This window comes from Chiroxiphia lanceolata, chromosome 1 (assembly GCF_009829145.1).
Source record: "Chiroxiphia lanceolata isolate bChiLan1 chromosome 1, bChiLan1.pri, whole genome shotgun sequence".
Taxonomy (NCBI): Eukaryota; Metazoa; Chordata; class Aves; order Passeriformes; family Pipridae; genus Chiroxiphia; species Chiroxiphia lanceolata.
The window spans coordinates 409188-427130 of record NC_045637.1 but is presented as its reverse complement, the minus strand read 5'-3'; the positions used below and the strand labels follow the sequence as shown (position 1 = coordinate 427130).

At 56.9% G+C, this 17943-nt stretch overlaps 2 protein-coding genes across 2 annotated transcripts in view; both read right to left on the bottom strand.

Moving 5' to 3' along the window:
- The window catches only part of LOC116792633 (poly(U)-binding-splicing factor PUF60-like), a 39357-nt gene extending 23394 nt beyond the window's left edge, over positions 1–15963 (bottom strand). The window contains exons 1-2 of the mRNA XM_032699756.1: positions 15900–15963; positions 8227–8322 (exon numbers count right to left, since the gene is read on the bottom strand). Of these exons, the coding sequence (XP_032555647.1) occupies positions 8227–8322; positions 15900–15926 (123 nt within the window). The 5' untranslated portion in view covers positions 15927–15963. The remainder of the gene's footprint in view (positions 1–8226; positions 8323–15899) is intronic.
- LOC116797962 (erythroblast NAD(P)(+)--arginine ADP-ribosyltransferase-like) overlaps positions 1–17943 on the bottom strand; it is a 471907-nt gene that overhangs the window by 205117 nt on the left and 248847 nt on the right. The gene's annotated exons all lie outside the window — the stretch shown is intronic.

Below are 17943 nucleotides of genomic sequence, written 5' to 3'. Positions count from 1 at the left end.
CTATAGCCAGCTCCCCACACTCTGTAGCCAGCTCCCCACACTCTATAGCCAGCTCCCCACACTCTATAGCCAGCTCCCCACACTCCGTAGCCAGCTCCCACACTCTGTAGCCAGCTCCCCACACTCTATAGCCAGCTCCCCACACTCTGTAGCCAGCTCCCCACACTCTATAGCCAGCTCCCCACACTCCATAGCCAGCTCCCCACACTCCATAGCCAGCTCCCCACACTCTATAGCCAGCTCCCCACACTCTATAGCCAGCTCCCCACACTCTATAGCCAGCTCCCCACACTCCATAGCCAGCTCCCCACACTCTATAGCCAGCTCCCCACACTCTGTAGCCAGCTCCCCACACTCTGTAGCCAGCTCCCCACACCCCATAGCCAGCTCCCCACACTCTATAGCCAGCTCCCCACACTCCATAGCCAGCTCCCCACACTCCATAGCCAGCTCCCCACACTCCATAGCCAGCTCCCCACACTCCATAGCCAGCTCCCCACACTCTATAGCCAGCTCCCCACACTCCATAGCCAGCTCCCCACACTCCATAGCCAGCTCCCCACACTCCATAGCCAGCTCCCCACACTCTATAGCCAGCTCCCCACACTCTGTAGCCAGCTCCCCACACCCCATAGCCAGCTCCCCACACTCTATAGCCAGCTCCTCACACTCTATAGCCAGCTCCCCACACTCTATAGCCAGCTCCCCACACTCTGTAGCCAGCTCCCCACACTCTATAGCCAGCTCCCCACACTCCATAGCCAGCTCCCCACACTCTATAGCCAGCTCCCCACACTCCATAGCCAGCTCCCCACACTCTATAGCCAGCTCCCCACACTCTGTAGCCAGCTCCCCACACTCTGTAGCCAGCTCCCCACACTCTATAGCCAGCTCCCCACACCCCATAGCCAGCTCCCCACACCCCATAGCCAGCTCCCCACACTCTATAGCCAGCTCCCCACACTCTGTAGCCAGCTCCCCACACTCTATAGCCAGCTCCCCACACTCTATAGCCAGCTCCCCACACTCCATAGCCAGCTCCCCACACTCCATAGCCAGCTCCCCACACTCCATAGCCAGCTCCCCACACTCTATAGCCAGCTCCCCACACTCCGTAGCCAGCTCCCCACACTCTGTAGCCAGCTCCCCACACTCTATAGCCAGCTCCCCACACTCTGTAGCCAGCTCCCCACACTCTATAGCCAGCTCCCCACACTCCATAGCCAGCTCCCCACACTCTATAGCCAGCTCCCCACACTCCATAGCCAGCTCCCCACACTCTGTAGCCAGCTCCCCACACTCTATAGCCAGCTCCCCACACTCTGTAGCCAGCTCCCCACACTCTATAGCCAGCTCCCCACACTCTATAGCCAGCTCCCCACACTCTATAGCCAGCTCCCCACACTCTATAGCCAGCTCCCCACACTCCATAGCCAGCTCCCCACACCCTATAGCCAGCTCCCCACACTCTGTAGCCAGCTCCCCACACTCTATAGCCAGCTCCCCACACTCTATAGCCAGCTCCCCACACTCTATAGCCAGCTCCCCACACCCCATAGCCAGCTCCCCACACTCTATAGCCAGCTCCCCACACTCCATAGCCAGCTCCCCACACTCTATAGCCAGCTCCCCACACTCTATAGCCAGCTCCCCACACTCTATAGCCAGCTCCCCACACTCTATAGCCAGCTCCCCACACTCTATAGCCAGCTCCCCACACTCCATAGCCAGCTCCCCACACTCTATAGCCAGCTCCCCACACTCCATAGCCAGCTCCCCACACTCCATACTCAGCTCCCCACACTCCATAGCCAGCTCCCCACACTCTGTAGCCAGCTCCCCACACTCCATAGACAGCTCCCCACACTCTATAGCCAGCTCCCCACACTCTGTAGCCAGCTCCCCACACTCCATAGCCAGCTCCCCACACTCTGTACCCAGCTCCCCACACTCTATAGCCAGCTCCCCACACTCTATAGCCAGCTCCCCACACTCCATAGCCAGCTCCCCACACTCCATAGCCAGCTCCCCACACTCCATAGCCAGCTCCCCACACTCTATAGCCAGCTCCCCACACTCTGTAGCCAGCTCCCCACACTCTATAGCCAGCTCCCCACACTCTGTAGCCAGCTCCCCACACTCTATAGCCAGCTCCCCACACTCTATAGCCAGCTCCCCACACTCCATAGACAGCTCCCCACACTCTGTAGCCAGCTCCCCACACTCTATAGCCAGCTCCCCACACTCCATAGCCAGCTCCCCACACTCTATAGCCAGCTCCCCACACCCTATAGCCAGCTCCCCACACTCTGTAGCCAGCTCCCCACACTCTATAGCCAGCTCCCCACACTCCATAGCCAGCTCCCCACACTCCATAGCCAGCTCCCCACACCCCATAGCCAGCTCCCCACACTCTATAGCCAGCTCCCCACACTCTATAGCCAGCTCCTCACACTCTATAGCCAGCTCCCCACACTCTATAGCCAGCTCCCCACACTCTATAGCCAGCTCCCCACACCCCATAGCCAGCTCCCCACACTCTATAGCCAGCTCCCCACACTCCATAGCCAGCTCCCCACACTCCATAGCCAGCTCCCCACACTCTATAGCCAGCTCCTCACACTCTGTAGCCAGCTCCCCACACCCCATAGCCAGCTCCCCACACCCCATAGCCAGCTCCCCACACCCTATAGCCAGCTCCCCACACTCCATAGCCAGCTCCCCACACTCTATAGCCAGCTCCCCACACTCCATAGCCAGCTCCCCACACTCTGTAGCCAGCTCCCCACACTCTATAGCCAGCTCCCCACACTCCATAGCCAGCTCCCCACACCCCATAGCCAGCTCCCCACACTCTATAGCCAGCTCCTCACACTCTGTAGCCAGCTCCCCACACCCCATAGCCAGCTCCCCACACCCCATAGCCAGCTCCCCACACCCTATAGCCAGCTCCCCACACTCCATAGCCAGCTCCCCACACTCTATAGCCAGCTCCCCACACTCTGTAGCCAGCTCCCCACACTCTGTAGCCAGGACAGGTGGGCTGGGAGCCCAGGGAGCCTCATGCCCTGGATTTGGGCTCCCCTCTCCCCCCATGACCCACCACAGCCCCTTACCTGCGGGCCCAGGGTGGGACACGGGCTCCTCCAGGGCTCAGCTCCCACAGAACTCTGCACAGGGAAGGGAAGGGCCTCCAACCCCCCCCTGGATACCCCTGCCCTGGGATCTGCCCTCCCAGCACACCTGGATTGCCCTGGATCTGCTCCCTGAACATCCCAACCCTTCCCTCTGGATCTGCTCCCTGAACATCCCAACCCTTCCCTGGATCTGCTCCCTGAACATCCCAACCCTTCCCTGGATCTGCTCCCTGAACATCCCAACCCTGGATCTGCTCCCTGAACATCCCAACCCTTCCCTGGATCTGCTCCCTGAACATCCCAACCCTTCCCTGGATCTGCTCCCTGAACATCCCAACCCTTCCCTGGATCTGCTCCCTGAACATCCCAACCCTTCCCTCTGGATCTGCTCCCTGAACATCCCAACCCTTCCCTGGATCTGCTCCCTGAACATCCCAACCCTTCCCTGGATCTGCTCCCTGAACATCCCAACTCTGGATCTGTTCCCTGAACATCCCAACTCTGGATCTGCTCCCTGAACATCCCAACTCTGGATCTGCTCCCTGAACATCCCAACCCTTCCCTGGATCTGCTCCCTGAACATCCCAACCCTTCCCTCTGGATCTGCTCCCTGAACATCCCAACCCTTCCCTCTGGATCCGCTCCCTGAACATCCCAACCCTTCCCTGGATCTGCTCCCTGAACATCCCAACTCTGGATCCACTCCCTGAACATCCCAACTCTGGATCTGCTCCCTGAACATCCCAACTCTGGATCTGCTCCCTGAACATCCCAACTCTGGATCTGCTCCCTGAACATCCCAACTCTGGATCTGCTCCCTGAACATCCCAACTCTGGATCTGCTCCCTGAACATCCCAACCCTTCCCTGGATCTGCTCCCTGAACATCCCAACTCTGGATCTGCTCCCTGAACATCCCAGCTCTGGATCTGCTCCCTGAACATCCCAGCTCTGGATCTGCTCCCTGAACATCCCAGCTCTGGATCTGTTCCCTGAACATCCCAACCCTTCCCTCTGGATCTGCTCCCTGAACATCCCAACCCTTCCCTGGATCTGCTCCCTGAACATCCCAACCCTTCCCTCTGGATCTGCTCCCTGAACATCCCAACCCTTCCCTGGATCTGCTCCCTGAACATCCCAACCCTTCCCTGGATCTGCTCCCTGAACATCCCAACTCTGGATCTGTTCCCTGAACATCCCAACTCTGGATCTGCTCCCTGAACATCCCAACTCTGGATCTGCTCCCTGAACATCCCAACCCTTCCCTGGATCTGCTCCCTGAACATCCCAACCCTTCCCTCTGGATCTGCTCCCTGAACATCCCAACCCTTCCCTCTGGATCCGCTCCCTGAACATCCCAACCCTTCCCTGGATCTGCTCCCTGAACATCCCAACTCTGGATCCACTCCCTGAACATCCCAACTCTGGATCTGCTCCCTGAACATCCCAACTCTGGATCTGCTCCCTGAACATCCCAACTCTGGATCTGCTCCCTGAACATCCCAACTCTGGATCTGCTCCCTGAACATCCCAACTCTGGATCTGCTCCCTGAACATCCCAACCCTTCCCTGGATCTGCTCCCTGAACATCCCAACTCTGGATCTGCTCCCTGAACATCCCAGCTCTGGATCTGCTCCCTGAACATCCCAGCTCTGGATCTGCTCCCTGAACATCCCAGCTCTGGATCTGCTCCCTGAACATCCCAACCCTTCCTTGGATCTGCTCCCTGAACATCCCAGCTCTGGATCTGCTCCCTGAACATCCCAACTCTGGATCTGCTCCCTGAACATCCCAACTCTGGATCTGTTCCCTGAACATCCCAACTCTGGATCTGCTCCCTGAACATCCCAACTCTGGATCCACTCCCTGAACATCCCAACTCTGGATCCACTCCCTGAACATCCCAACTCTGGATCTGCTCCCTGAACATCCCAACTCTGGATCTGCTCCCTGAACATCCCAACTCTGGATCTGCTCCCTGAACATCCCAGCTCTGGATCTGCTCCCTCAACATCCCAACCCTGGATCTGCTCCCTGAACATCCCAACCCTTCCCTCTGGATCTGCTCCCTGAACATCCCTAGGACAGAGCTTTTCCCACATGGATTCTCCTAGGATAGAGCTCTTCCCACAGGGAACAGAAATATTCTGGGATATAAGGGAATGTAGATATTCTGGGATATAAGGGAATAGAGATACTCTGGGATATAAGGGAATAGAGATATCCTGGGATATAAGGGAACACAGATATTCTGGGATATAAGGGAATAGAGACATTCTGGGATACAAAGGAATACAGATGATATCCTGGGATATAAGGGAACACAGATATTCTGGGATATAAAGGAATACAGATGATACTCTGGGATATAAGGGAATAGAGATATCCTGGGATATAAGGGAACACAGATGATATTCTGGGATATAAGGGAATAGAGACATTCTGGGATACAAAGGAATACAGATGATACTCTGGGATATAAGGGAATAGAGATATTCCGGGATATAAGGGAGCACAGATGATATTCTGGGATATAAGGGAACAGAGATATTCTGGGATATATGGGAACACAGATATCCTGGGATATAAGGGAATAGAGATATCCTGGGATATAAGGGAATAGAGATATCCTGGGATATAAGGGAATAGAGATATCCTGGGATATAAGGGAATAGAGATATCCTGGGATATAAGGGAACACAGATACTCTGGGATATAAGGGAATAGAGATATCCTGGGATATAAGGGAATAGAAATATCCTGGGATATAAGGGAATAGAGATATTCTGGGATATAAGGGAATAGAGATATTCTGGGATATAAAGGAACACAGATACTCGGGGATATAAGGGAATAGAGATATCCTGGGATATAAGGGAACAGAGATATTCTGGGATATAAAGGAACACAGATACTCTGGGATATAAGGGAATAGAGATATCCTGGGATATAAGGGAATAGAAATATTCTGGGATATAAGGGAATAGAAATATTCTGGGATATAAGGGAATAGAAATATTCTGGGATATAAAGGGATACAGATGATATTCTGGGATATAAGGGAACACAGATACTCGGGGATATAAGGGAATAGAGATGATATTCTGGGATATAAGGGAATAGAGATACTCTGGGATATAAGGGAATAGAAATATTCTGGGATATAAGGGAATAGAGATATTCTGGGATATAAGGGAATAGAGATACTCTGGGATATAAAGGAACACAGATACTCTGGGATATAAGGGAACAGAGATATTCTGGGATATAAGGGAACACAGATATTCTGGGATATAAGGGAATAGAGATATCCTGGGATATAAGGGAATACAGATATTCTGGGATATAAGGGAATAGAAATATTCTGGGATATAAGGGAACACAGATACTCTGGGATATAAGGGAACAGATGATATTCTGGGATATAAGGGAACACAGATATTCTGGGATATAAGGGAACACAGATATTCTGGGATAAAAAGGAACACAGATACTCGGGGATATAAGAGAATAGAAATATTCTGGGATATAAAGGAACACAGATATTCTGGGATATAAGGGAACACAGATACTCTGGGATATAAAGGAATACAGATGATATTCTGGGATATAAGGGAATAGAGATATTCTGGGATATAAGGGAACACAGATACTCTGGGATATAAGGGAATAGAGATATTCTGGGATATAAGGGAACACAGATACTCTGGGATATAAGGGAATAGAGATATCCTGGGATATAAGGGAATAGAAATATCCTGGGATATAAGGGAATAGAGATATCCTGGGATATAAGGGAATAGAGATATCCTGGGATATAAGGGAATAGAAATATCCTGGGATATAAGGGAATAGAGATATCCTGGGATATAAGGGAATAGAAATATCCTGGGATATAAAGGGATACAGATGATATTCTGGGATATAAGGGAATGCAGATACTCTGGGATATAAGGGAATACAGATGATATTCTGGGATACAAGGGAACACAGATACTCTGGGATATAAGGGAATAGAGATACTCTGGGATATAAGGGAATAGAGATACTCTGGGATATAAGGGAATAGAGATACTCTGGGATATAAGGGAATAGAGATATTCTGGGATATAAGGGAATAGAGATATTCTGGGATATAAGGGAATAGAAATATTCTGGGATATAAGGGAATAGAGATATTCTGGGATATAAGGGAATAGAGATACTCTGGGATATAAAGGAACACAGATACTCTGGGATATAAGGGAACAGAGATATTCTGGGATATAAGGGAATAGAGATATCCTGGGATATAAGGGAATACAGATATTCTGGGATATAAGGGAATAGAGATGATATTCTGGGATATAAGGGAATAGAGATATCCTGGGATATAAGGGAATAGAGATATTCTGGGATATAAGGGAATAGAAATATCCTGGGATATAAGGGAATAGAGATATCCTGGGATATAAGGGAATAGAAATATTCTGGGATATAAGGGAATAGAAATATCCTGGGATATAAGGGAATAGAGATGTCCTGGGATATAAGGGAATAGAAATACTCTGGGATATAAGGGAATAGAAATATCCTGGGATATAAAGGGATACAGATGATATTCTGGGATATAAGGGAATGCAGATACTCTGGGATATAAGGGAATACAGATGATATTCTGGGATATAAGGGAACACAGATACTCTGGGATATAAGGGAACACAGATACTCTGGGATATAAGGGAATAGAGATGATATTCTGGGATATAAGGGAACACAGATACTCTGGGATGTGCTCTGGAGCTGACCCCAATCCCAATCCCAATCCTGGCTGCTCCCCTGTGGCACTCACACCCCATCCCTGACTCACACTCCTCATCCTATTTCTGTCCCGAACCAAACCCACTCTTCCAACCCCCAAAACATCCCTGAACCCCCGAGCAGGACAAGGGATCCCTGGGCAGGGCCGTGGGACCCCTGGGAAGGCCACGATCCCCCCAAATTCCTGCTCCCTTTGGCCCCAGCAGCGGCAGAGGCTCAACAAACAACCCCCCCCCCCAGAGCAGACCCCCCCCAGACAAAGGGGATCCCCCTGGATCGAGTGCCTCACCTTCTGGAGAGCTTCCTGCTGCTCGGGGGTCAGGGGGGGCAGTCCCAGCTTGGCCGCCGTGCTCTGCCCGTTCTCCAGCTTGAGGGACTCCGGCCCCTGCGGAGACACAGAGGGAAACTGGGAAACTGGGAAGGGACCGGGAAAACTGGTCCCAAGAAAGTGTCCCCAGGGCAGGGACCTGGGAAAGTGACCCCAGGGAAGGGACCTGGGAAACTGGCCCCAGGGAAGGGACCTGGGAAAGTGACCCCAGGGAAGGGACCTGGGAAACTGGCCCCAGGGAAGGGACCTGGAAAAGTGTCCCCAGGAAAGGGACCTGGAAAAGTGTTCCCAGGGCAGGGACCTGGGAAACTGGCCCCAGGGAAGGGACCTGGAAAAGTGACCCCAGGAAAAGTGTCCCCCAGGGAAGGGACCTGGAAAAGTGACCCCAGGGAAGGGACCTGGAAAAGTGTCCCCAGGGAAGGGACCTGGAAAAGTGTCCCCAGGAAAAGTGTCCCCAGGGAAGGGACCTGGAAGTGTCCCCCAGGGAAGGGACCTGGAAAAGTGTCCCCAGGGAAGGGACCTGGAAAACTGTCCCCAGGGAAGGGACCTGGAAAAGTGTCCCCAGGGAAGGGACCTGGAAAAGTGTCCCCAGGAAAAGTGTCCCCAGGGAAGGGACCTGGAAAAGTGTCCCCAGGGCAGGGACCTGGAAAAGTGACCCCAGGGAAGGGACCTGGGAAAGTGACCCCAGGGAAGGGATCTGGGAAAGTGACCCCAGGGAAGGGATCTGGGAAACTGTTCCCAGGGAAGGGACCTGGAAAACTGTTCCCAGGGAAGGGACCTGGAAAAGTGTCCCCAGGAAAAGTGTCCCCAGGGCAGGGACCTGGGAAAGTGTCCCCAGGGCAGGGACCTGGGAAACTGGCCCCAGGAAAAGTGTCCCCAGGGAAGGGACCTGGAAAAGTGTCCCCAGGGAAGGGACCTGGGAAACTGGCCCCAGGGAAGGGACCTGGAAAACTGTTCCCAGGGAAGGGACCTGGAAAAGTGTCCCCAGGGCAGGAACCTGGCCCTGCCTCCCCAGAGCCCAAAGCACTTGGGGTCAGGGCATCCCAGAGGGATAAAAACCCTCCCCAGAGCCCAAAGCACTTGGGGTCAGGATGTCCCAGAGGGATAAAACCCCTCCCCAGAGCCCAAAGCACTTGGGGTCAGGATGTCCCAGAGGGATAAAACCCTCCCCAAACCCACTGGGGAGTCAGGAAAATCAGTTCATGTTCCCCTCCCTCCCTGTGGGAAGAGCCACCCCAGCAATCCCACAAACTGCAGGGTGTGCTGGGCACTTCCAGAGCTCCCCAAGCCCCAGGTTTTCAGGGATCAGGCACTGGGATAACCCCCACTCCTGGCTCACATCCTGTGGGAAGAGCCATCCCAGCAATCCCACAAACCACTGGATGTGCTGGGCACTCACAGAGCTCCCCAAGCCCCAGGTTTTCAGGGATAACCCCCACTCCTGGCTCACATCCTGTGGGAAGAGCCATCCCAGCAATCCCACAAACTGCAGGGTGTGCTGGGCACTTCCAGAGCTCCCCAAGCACCAGGTTTTCAGGGATAATCCCAACTCCTGGCTCACATCCCTCCCTGTGGGAAGAGCCATCCCAGCAATCCCACAAACCACTGGATGTGCTGGGCACCTACAGAGCTCCCCAAGCACCAGGTTTTCAGGGATCAGGCACTGGGATAATCCCTGTCCTTCCAACAGCTCCAATTCCATATCCCCAGCCACAGTCCCCTCTGTCCCTGTGGGAAGAGCCATCCCAGCAATCCCAGAGACTGCAGGGTGTGCTGGGCACTCACAGAGCTCCCCAAGCCCCAGGTTTTCAGGGATCAGGCACTGGGATAATCCCCATCCTGGCTCACACCAACAGCTCCAATTCCATGTCCCCAGCCGTGGTCCCCTCCCTCCCGGCTCTGCCACCCCCCCTTTTCCAAGTGCCCTTTTTGGATCCTCCTCTGGGACTTTCCCAAATCCCGGACTCATGGAATGGTTTGGAAGCACCTCAAAGCACCTCCCAGCACCCCAGGCTGCTCCAACCCGGCCTTGGACACTCCCAGGGATCCAGGGGCAGGAAGAGCTGCCCTTCCCTTCCCACCCTGCCCATCCCGGGATCCTGGGATCCATCCCCAATCCTGGGATCCATCCCCAATCCTGGGATCCATCCCCAACCCTGGGATCCATCCCCAACCCTGGGATCCATCCCCAATCCTGGGATCCATCCCCAATCCCGGGATCCATCCCCAATCCTGGGATCCATCCCCAATCCTAGGGTACATCCCTAATCCTGGAATCCATCCCCAATCCTGGGATCCATCCCCAATCCTGGGATCCATCCCCAATCCCGGGATCCATCCCCAATCCCGGGATCCATCCCCAATCCCGGGATCCATCCCCAATCCCGGGATCCATCCCCAATCCCGAGATCCATCCCCAATCCCGGGATCCATCCCCAATCCTGGGATCCATCCCCAATCCTGGGATCCATCCCGAATCCTGGGATCCATCCCCAATCCTGGGATCCATCCCCAGTCCTGGGATCCATCCCCAATCCCGGGATCCATCCCCAATCCTGGGGTACATCCCCAATCCTGGGATCCATCCCCAATCCTGGGATCCATCCCCAATCCTGGGGTACATCCCCAATCCTGGGATACATCCATGGTTCCCACAGAATTCCACAGCACAATTCCCCTGGGAAGAACCCAGGAGTGATCCATGGCTCCCACAGAATTCCTCAGCACACATCCCAGGAAGAACCCAGGGATCCAGGGCTGATCCAGGGATGATCCACGGATCCCACAGAATTCCACAGCCCACATCCCCTGGGAAGAACCCAGGAGGGATCCATGGCTCCCACAGGAATTCCTCAGCACACATTCCCTGGGAAGAACCCAGATCCAAGGCTCCCACAGAATTCCTCAGCACACATCCCCAGGAAGAACCCAGGAGGGATCCATGGCTCCCAAAGAATTCCTCAGCACACATCCCTGGGAAGAACCCAGGGCTGATCCATGGTTCCCACAGAATTCCTGAACACACATCCCTGGGAAGAGCCCAGGGATCCAGGAGTGATCCAGGGATCCAGGGTTGATCCATGGCTCCCACAGAATTCCTCAGCACACAGCCCTCTGGGAAGAACTCAGGGATCCAGGAGTGATCCAGGGATCCAGGGCTGATCCATGGCTCCCACAGAATTCCTCAGCACACATCCCCAGGAAGAACCCAGGAGGGATCCACAGCTCCCACAGGAATTCCCAAGGACACATCCCCTGGGAAGAACCCAGGGATCCAGGAGTGATCCAGGGATCCGGGGCTGATCCACGGATCCCACAGGAATTCCTCAGCACACATCCCCTGCGAAGAACCCAGGGATCCAGGGCTCCATCCCTGGGCTCCATCCCTGCTCCAGCTCCATCCCTGCTCCAGCTCCATCCCTGCTCCAGATCCATCCCTGGGCTCCATCCCTGCTCCAGCTCCATCCCTGCTCCAGTTCCATCCCTGCTCCAGCTCCATCCCTGGGCTCCATCCCTGCTCCAGTTCCATCCCTGCTCCAGTTCCATCCCTGCTCCAGTTCCATCCCTGCTCCAGCTCCATCCCTGCTCCAGTTCCATCCCTGCTCCAGCTCCATCCCTGCTCCAGCTCCATCCCTGCTCCAGCTCCATCCCTGGGCTCCATCCCTGCTCCAGCTCCATCCCTGGGCTCCATCCCTGGGCTCCATCCCTGCTCCAGTTCCATCCCTGCTCCAGTTCCATCCCTGCTCCAGCTCCATCCCTGCTCCAGCTCCATCCCTGCTCCAGCTCCATCCCTGCTCCAGCTCCATCCCTGTTCCAGCTCCATCCCTGCTCCAGCTCCATCCCTGGGCTCCATCCCTGCTCCAGCTCCATCCCTGCTCCAGTTCCATCCCTGCTCCAGCTCCATCCCTGCTCCAGTTCCATCCCTGCTCCAGCTCCATCCCTGCTCCAGCTCCATCCCTGCTCCAGCTCCATCCCTGTTCCAGCTCCATCCCTGCTCCAGCTCCATCCCTGCTCCAGATCCATCCCTGGGCTCCATCCCTGCTCCAGCTCCATCCCTGCTCCAGTTCCATCCCTGCTCCAGCTCCATCCCTGCTCCGACTCCATCCCTGGGCTCCATCCCTGGGCTCCATCCCTGGGCTCCATCCCTGCTCCAGCTCCATCCCTGCTCCAGCTCCATCCCTGCTCCAGCTCCATCCCTGGGCTCCATCCCTGCTCCAGCTCCATCCCTGCTCCAGCTCCATCCCTGCTCCAGCTCCATCCCTGGGCTCCATCCCTGCTCCAGCTCCATCCCTGGGCTCCATCCCTGCTCCAGTTCCATCCCTGCTCCAGCTCCATCCCTGGGTTCCATCCCTGCTCCAGTTCCATCCCTGGGCTCCATCCCTGTTCCAGCTCCATCCCTGCTCTGACTCCATCCCTGCTCCAGCTCCATTCCTGCAGCACCTCGTGAGCCAGCAGCTCCAGAATCATGGAATCATGGAATGGTTTGGGTGGGAAGGGCCCTTAAAGCCCCGGGCAGGGACACCTCCTGCTCCAACCCGGCCTTGGGCCCTTCCAGGGATGGGGCAGGGGGTGCAACTGGAGGGGATTTAGGATCCCTCCCATTCCAAACCGGGCTGGGATTCCGGGATTCCCCGACTGACCCTGCCAGGTTCCTTCCAGAGGGCACAGGCCAAGGGAATTCCAGCCAGCCTCCCGAGAGAGTTCCCCCTTGTCCGGCAGGGAAGGAGAACCCAGCTGGGATTTAGGGATGCAGGAGGAAGGAGAACCCAGCTGGGATTTAGGGATGCAGGAGAAGGAGAACCCAGCTGGGATTTAGGGATGCAGGAGGAAGGAGAACCCAGCTGGGATTTAGGGATGCAGGAGAAGGAGAACCCAGCTGGGATTTAGGGATGCAGGAGGAAGGAGAACCCAGCTGGGATTTAGGGATGCAGGAGGAAGGAGAACCCAGCTGGGATTTAGGGATGCAGGAGGAAGGAGAACCCAGCTGGGATTTAGGGATGCAGGAGGAAGGAGAACCCAGCTGGGATTTAGGGATGCAGGAGGAAGGAGAACCCAGCTGGGATTTAGGGATGCAGGAGGAAGGAGAACCCAGCTGGGATTTAGGGATGCAGGAGAAGGAGAGGCACTGAGCAGGGAATTCCAGGCGCGATTCCCCGGGAACGCCGAGATTCCATGGGAATTCCAGGCGCAATTCCCCAGGAACGCCGAGATTCCATGGGAATTCCAGGCGCAATTCCCCGGGAACACAGAGATTCCATGGGAATTCCAGGTGCAATTCCCTGGGAATTCCAGGTGCGATTCCCTGGGAATTCCAGGTGCGATTCCCTGGGAACGCAGAGATTCCATGGGAATTCCAGGCACGTTTCCCTGGGAATTCCAGGTGCGATTCCCTGGGAACACAGAGATTCCATGGGAATTCCAGGCACAATTCCCTGGGAACGCCGAGATTCCATGGGAATTCCAGGCTCAATTTCCTGGGAATTCCAGGCACAATTCCCTGGGAACGCAGAGATTCCATGGGAATTCCAGGTGCAATTCCCTGGGCCCTGCTACCCCGGGAGCGCAGAGATTCCATGGGAATTCCAGGCGCAATTCCCTGGGAATTCCAGGTGCGATTCCCTGGGAACACAGAGATTCCATGGGAATTCCAGGCACAATTCCCCGGGAACGCCGAGATTCCATGGGAATTCCAGGCTCAATTTCCTGGGAATTCCAGGCACAATTCCCTGGGAACGCAGAGATTCCATGGGAATTCCAGGTGCAATTCCCTGGGCCCTGCTACCCTGGGAACGCAGAGATTCCATGGGAATTCCAGGCGCAATTCCCTGGGAATTCCAGGTGCGATTCCCTGGGAACACAGAGATTCCATGGGAATTCCAGGCACAATTCCCCGGGAACGCCGAGATTCCATGGGAATTCCAGGCTCAATTTCCTGGGAATTCCAGGCACAATTCCCTGGGAACGCCGAGATTCCATGGGAATTCCAGGTGCAATTCCCTGGGAACGCAGAGATTCCATGGGAATTCCAGGTGCAATTCCCTGGGCCCTGCTACCCCGGGAGCGCAGAGATTCCATGGGAATTCCAGGCGCAATTCCCTGGGAATTCCAGGCGCGATTCCCCGGGAACGCAGAGATTCCATGGGAATTCCAGGCGCCATTCCCCAGGAACGCCGAGATTCCATGGGAATTCCAGGCTCAATTCCCTGGGAATTCCAGGTACAATTCCCTGGGAACGCCGAGATTCCCTGGGAATTCCAGGCGCCATTCCCTGGGAATTCCAGGTGCAATTCCCCGGGAATGCCGAGATCCCCTGGGAATTCCAGGCGCCATTCCCTGGGCCCTGCTCTGTCCCGCAGCACAAACCCTGCCCTGCCCGGAGCAGCAGCCCCGGGAACGAGGAGCTGGGTTTGTTTTCCGAACTCCTCCGGATCAGGAGGGAAGAGGGAACGTGGGGAGTCCGGAAGGGACCCTCCTTGCCTGCTCCAGGCTGGGAAAACACATCCCACAGCCAGTGGGGCTGAGCCCTGGGTCACAGACAGACAGACAGACAGACAGACAGACAGACAGGCAGCCCACGGGCTCCGGTCCTGCCCCTCATTCCCAGCGTTCCCCCAGGAAACCTCCCAGTGCAGCGGATCGGGGAAATACAGACAGGAAAGGAAGTGGGAGTGACTGGTGCTCACCCCCAGCTCATTCCCCGGGGATCCCCAAAAGGAATCCCAGGACGTTTATTCAGGGATCCAAATCGGCCCCCCTGGAGCAAGGCAGGAGCAGCTCTGGAACTGGAGCCGTTCCTCAGGGAGATCCCACGTTTCCCATGGAAACAGCGAGGGGTGAGGGAACACAGACCCCACCGACAAACCCCCGCGGATCCCGCCCAGAATTCCAGGGGATCGGGGGATCCCCGGGTGTTCCCAGGCCCCTTCCCCGGCTCGGTATTCCCAGAGCAATTCCCACTGAGCCAGGAACCAGCCGAGCAGCCCCGGGGAAGCACTTCCACTGCTGGATTCCAGGGTGAATCCCGTTCCCTGTAGATCCCCAGGATCCCGTTCCCTGCAGATCCCGTTCCCTGCAGATCCCCGGGATCCCGTTCCCTGCAGATCCCCGGGATCCCGTTCCCTGCAGATCCCGTTCCCTGCAGATCCCCGGGATCCCGTTCCCTGCACACCCCGGGGATCCCGTTCCCTGCACACCCCGGGGATCCCGTTCCCTGCACACCCCTGGAATGCCCATTCCCATTGCCGTTCCCATTCCCATTCCCGTTCCCGTTCCCATTCCCACTCCCGGCGGGGCGGTCGCCCAGGACTGGCGGAGGGAAGGGAGGAGGGAATCGGCACCCGTTCTGCACGGAGGGCGGCGGCGCGGGAGCCGAGGCGCGGCGCAGACCCCTCTCTTCTTCTCCTCCCCCTCCCCTTCCCCTCAGGGCCCCTCAGAGCGCGGCGCCCCCGCCGCTCCCCCGCCGCTCCCCCCGCGGGCCCGGCCCGGGCGGGGAACCCTCGGCCGCCGCCTCGGCCGCGCCCCCTTCGCTCTCCCGCCTCCCCATCCCGCTGCCCCGGCCCGCGGAGACCCCCGTGAGCCCCGCGGGGACCCCCGAGGAGCCGCCCCGGCCCGGCCCGGCCCCGCCGCTCCCTCACCAGCGCCATCGGCGTTGTCGCCGCCATCTTGTCCTCCCCGGCTCCGCGCGCGGCTCTCGCGAGAGCTCCGGCGGCGCGCGCGCGGGAAACCGGGAGGCGGGAACCTCACGGGGGGGGGGAGCTATCGCGAGAGTTCGGGGTGGGGAGTCATGTGACCGGAGCGGGTGGCAAGATGGCGCCGCCCAGGCGCGGGTGTCGCTGGAACCGCGACCGGCCCGAGGGGTCCCCGTGTGACACCCCGGGAGTTTGGGGGTCCCCAGGGGATCTCGGCTGGACCCCGGCTCGGCTACTGCGGCCTCAGCGCCGCTGGGTCGGTGCTGGGACGCTAGGACTGGAGGCGGCAGAGCCGGAGGCCTCCGGAACGTCCAAAGCACGGGCAGGGCCGTAACGGATAAAACGGGATAAACCCGGATAAACCGGGATAAAACCGGATAAAACAGGCCAAAAACACGGGCCCGCCTTGTACCGGGTGGCCCTTGGTAGCAGCCGGAGGGGAGAGCCCCGGGCGGCCGCCGGTACCGGCCGTGGGCACCGGGAGGTGCTGGATGTGCCCCGGGAGAACGGATCGGGATCGTCTCCTGGGCACTGGAGAGAAATGTCCCCGTCCCAGTGTCCCCACCCCAGTGTCCCCACCCTGTCCCTTCCCTTGGTTCTTTCCCAGGGGATCCGATCCCTGGTGCCCAAATTTAACTCCAGGGCCGAGGTCAGACCCCGGGGATGGAGCCGGGCTGGGAGAGCTGGGAATGTTCACCTGGAGAAGGGAAGGATCCAGGGAGACCTGAGAGCCCCTTCCAGGGCCTGAAGGGGCTCCGGGAGAGCTGGAGAGGGACTGGGGACAAGGGCTGGAGGGACAGGACACAGGGAATGGCTTCCCAGGGTTGGGTGGGATATTGGGAAGGAATTCCTGGCTGGGAGGGGCTGGGCTGGAATTCCCAGAGCAGCCGTGGCTGCCCCTGGATCCCTGGGAGTGTCCCAGGGCAGGTTGGATCCCCCTGGGGTAGCAGAAGGTGTCCCTGTCTCTGGGGGGGGTCTGTGAGGTCCCTCCATCCCAACCCATCCCGGAATTCCACGACTCTGTGCCAGGGGCTGGAGGTGCAGCTCTGGAATGACCCCCGGGTGTCCCTGGATCCGGGACAAGGAGCCTCAGCAGGACTCGGGGGGGGCCTCATCCGGCACCTCGGGAGCGGAACCGGCCCCGGGGTCTCGAGTCCCCTCCGTGGAGGAGCCGCAGGGATGAGGAAAGACCGGGAGGAATTCACGGATCCCACGAGTTTTATCAAGGATTTCGGGAGCTGGGGCCACTAAAGGGGGCTGAACACCTGCTCCTGGTGAGGGGGCCTCGTGCTCCCAAATCACCCCCGGAAAGGGAAAGGGCAGGAATTCCATCCCCTTTCTCTGGGCAGACCGGGAATTCTGATTAGACCAGGAATTCCATCCCCTTTCTCTGGGCAGACCAGGAATTCCGATTAGACCAGGAGTTCCGATTAGACCAGGAATTCCATCCCCATCCTCTGGGCAGACCGGGAATTCCGATTAGACCAGGAATTCCAATTAGACCAGGAATTCCATCCCCATCCTCTGGGCAGACCAGGAATTCTGATTAGACCAGGAGTTCTCATTAGACCAGGAATTCCATCCCCATCCTCTGGGCAGACCAGGAATTCCGATTAGACCAGGAATTCCGATTAGACCAGGAATTCCATCCCCATTCTCTGGGTAGACCAGGAATTCCAATTAGACGAGGAATTCCATCCCCATTCTCTGGGCAGACCGGGAATTCCGATTAGACCAGGAATTCTGATTAGACCAGGAATTCCGATTAGACCGGGAATTCCATCCCCATTATCTGGGCAGACCAGGAGTTCTGATTAGACCAGGAATTCCATCCCCATCCTCTGGGCAGACCAGGAATTCCGATTAGACCAGGAGTTCTGATTAGACCAGGAATTCCATCCCCTTTCTCTGGGCAGACCAGGAATTCCAATTAGACCAGGAATTCCATCCCCATTCTCTGGGCAGACCGGGAATTCTGATTAGACTGGGA